At 41.7% G+C, this 1,893-nt stretch overlaps 1 protein-coding gene across 1 annotated transcript; it reads left to right on the forward strand.

The window, feature by feature from the left end:
- Window positions 1–1,318: 1,318 nt before the first annotated feature.
- Window positions 1,319–1,789, forward strand: SARC_08531 (hypothetical protein; the record flags this gene model as incomplete). The annotated part of the gene is made up of 1 exon (XM_014297491.1): window positions 1,319–1,789. A coding segment is annotated over one exon (471 nt), but the record flags the coding sequence as incomplete, so codon positions are not given.
- Between the last annotated feature and the right edge of the window lie 104 nt (window positions 1,790–1,893).

Genomic DNA, 1,893 nt, shown 5'->3' on the forward strand with positions numbered 1-1,893 from the left:
GACGATTTACAGTTCTACACTAAGAACATTCGGACAACACGTCATGCAGGAGGGCTAGTGTACCTGCAGTTGATGACACATCTTTACGATCTATCATCATTCTGCAATCTATTGTCGACACTAACAGTCAACAGTCAACAGTCAACAAACACAAGACAAGAGAAGAAGAGGCCTTTCTGGCTTCTGCTTCAGGCCTTCAGTACTTTCACTCTCTATGAAGTCATAAGTGATGAAGGTTCCTGTTTCAATCGTTTCTATTGGCAGGCGTAGTATTTGTGCTCCAATGATATGAGGTGTGGAGTAATCATGCATTTATTTTTAAATATTTTACAACTACCGAGTACTGACTACTTATGTACTGATTTACTGTAATCTATATGTAAATAAATAGTACCTCTCTCTTGAGTCACTGACTCCGTCGGTCTGACCTGACTCAGCTGAGTCCAGTGTCCACCACACAGTCCACAGTCCACAGACTCACTTCCACAGACTCACTTCCACAGACTCACTTCCACAGACTCACTTCCACAGACTCACTTCCACAGACTCACTTCCACAGACTCACTTCCACAGATTCACTTCCACAGACTCACTTCCACAGACTCACTTCCACAGACTCACTTCCACAGACTCACTTCCACAGACTCACTTCCACAGACTCACTTCCACAGACTCACTTCCACAGACTCACTTCCACAGACTCACTTCCACAGACTCACTTCCACAGACTCACTTCCACAGATTCACTTCCACAGACTCACTTCTTGATTTGAAATTTGAAATTTGAAATTTCCGCTATTTACATACTGTACATACTGCGAGTCTGTGACCTGTGAGAGAGTCGGAGTATTTATTTACTTACAGTAGTACTGTATTTAGTACTCTCTGTGGAATCTGTGGATGGTGGTTAGCTCAACGGTGCCTCGGTGAGTCATCACAACAAGACAGTTCCCCGACTTCCCCGGTTCCCCCTCTCATTTTTTGTATTTGTATTGTTTTTTTTAAAAACAAACAAAAACGATAAAAAGTTTCTAAGCAAGATTTATAGGAAAACTAGGTTTATATGATATGAAAACCAGCTACGGCAAAATGCTCTCATGAAATTAACACATGGGTTGATGATAATGTATCATAAAGTGATGGGCTTCGAATGAAGCTGATAACAGCCCACGCACAGGTAAAGTCTATTATACCTATCAGTTGTATTACAGAACTACAAACTAGTATCTGTAGCATCCGTATAGATATCGTTTTCACGCTTATAGCGAGTATTTGAGTGACTATACAAATATATAATATATACGACTATATAGCCAATATGGTGGGATTAGATGTAAGTGCCATGCTGGCCAAAGAGCGAGACAGCCAGAACTCCACACTAGTACAGAAAGACCAGGAGGTCGAACTGGATCTGGGATACCTAATGTGTTACGATTCAACACCAGTTGATCTAAAAATAGCGGAGAAGCGTAATGCACAGAAGGAAGAGTATATACGTAGCCTTACCAGAGACAACACACAGTTGCTATTTAACGCTATATGGGAATTGCCTACACACGCCAAAGAGGATGTATATCTGGCCAAATTACCAAAAGGAAAGTTCAACCTACCCAGAGAGAAGGTCATTCCTGAGGAAAAGCCAAAGACCAAATGGGAACAATTTGCGGAGACTAAGGGCATCCAGAAGATTAAACGATCCAAGATGGTCATTGACGAGACTACACAGGAATATGCCCCAAGATATGGGTATAAACGAGCGAATGATGACACAAAAGACTGGCTAATTGAGGTATGGCAGGATCACTCACATCTGAGTGCATATATATGTATTTATACACACACACACACACACACACACACACACACACACACACACACACACACACACACTAT

Source organism: Sphaeroforma arctica (assembly GCF_001186125.1).
Source record: "Sphaeroforma arctica JP610 unplaced genomic scaffold supercont1.776, whole genome shotgun sequence".
NCBI classification, from domain to species: Eukaryota; class Ichthyosporea; order Ichthyophonida; genus Sphaeroforma; species Sphaeroforma arctica.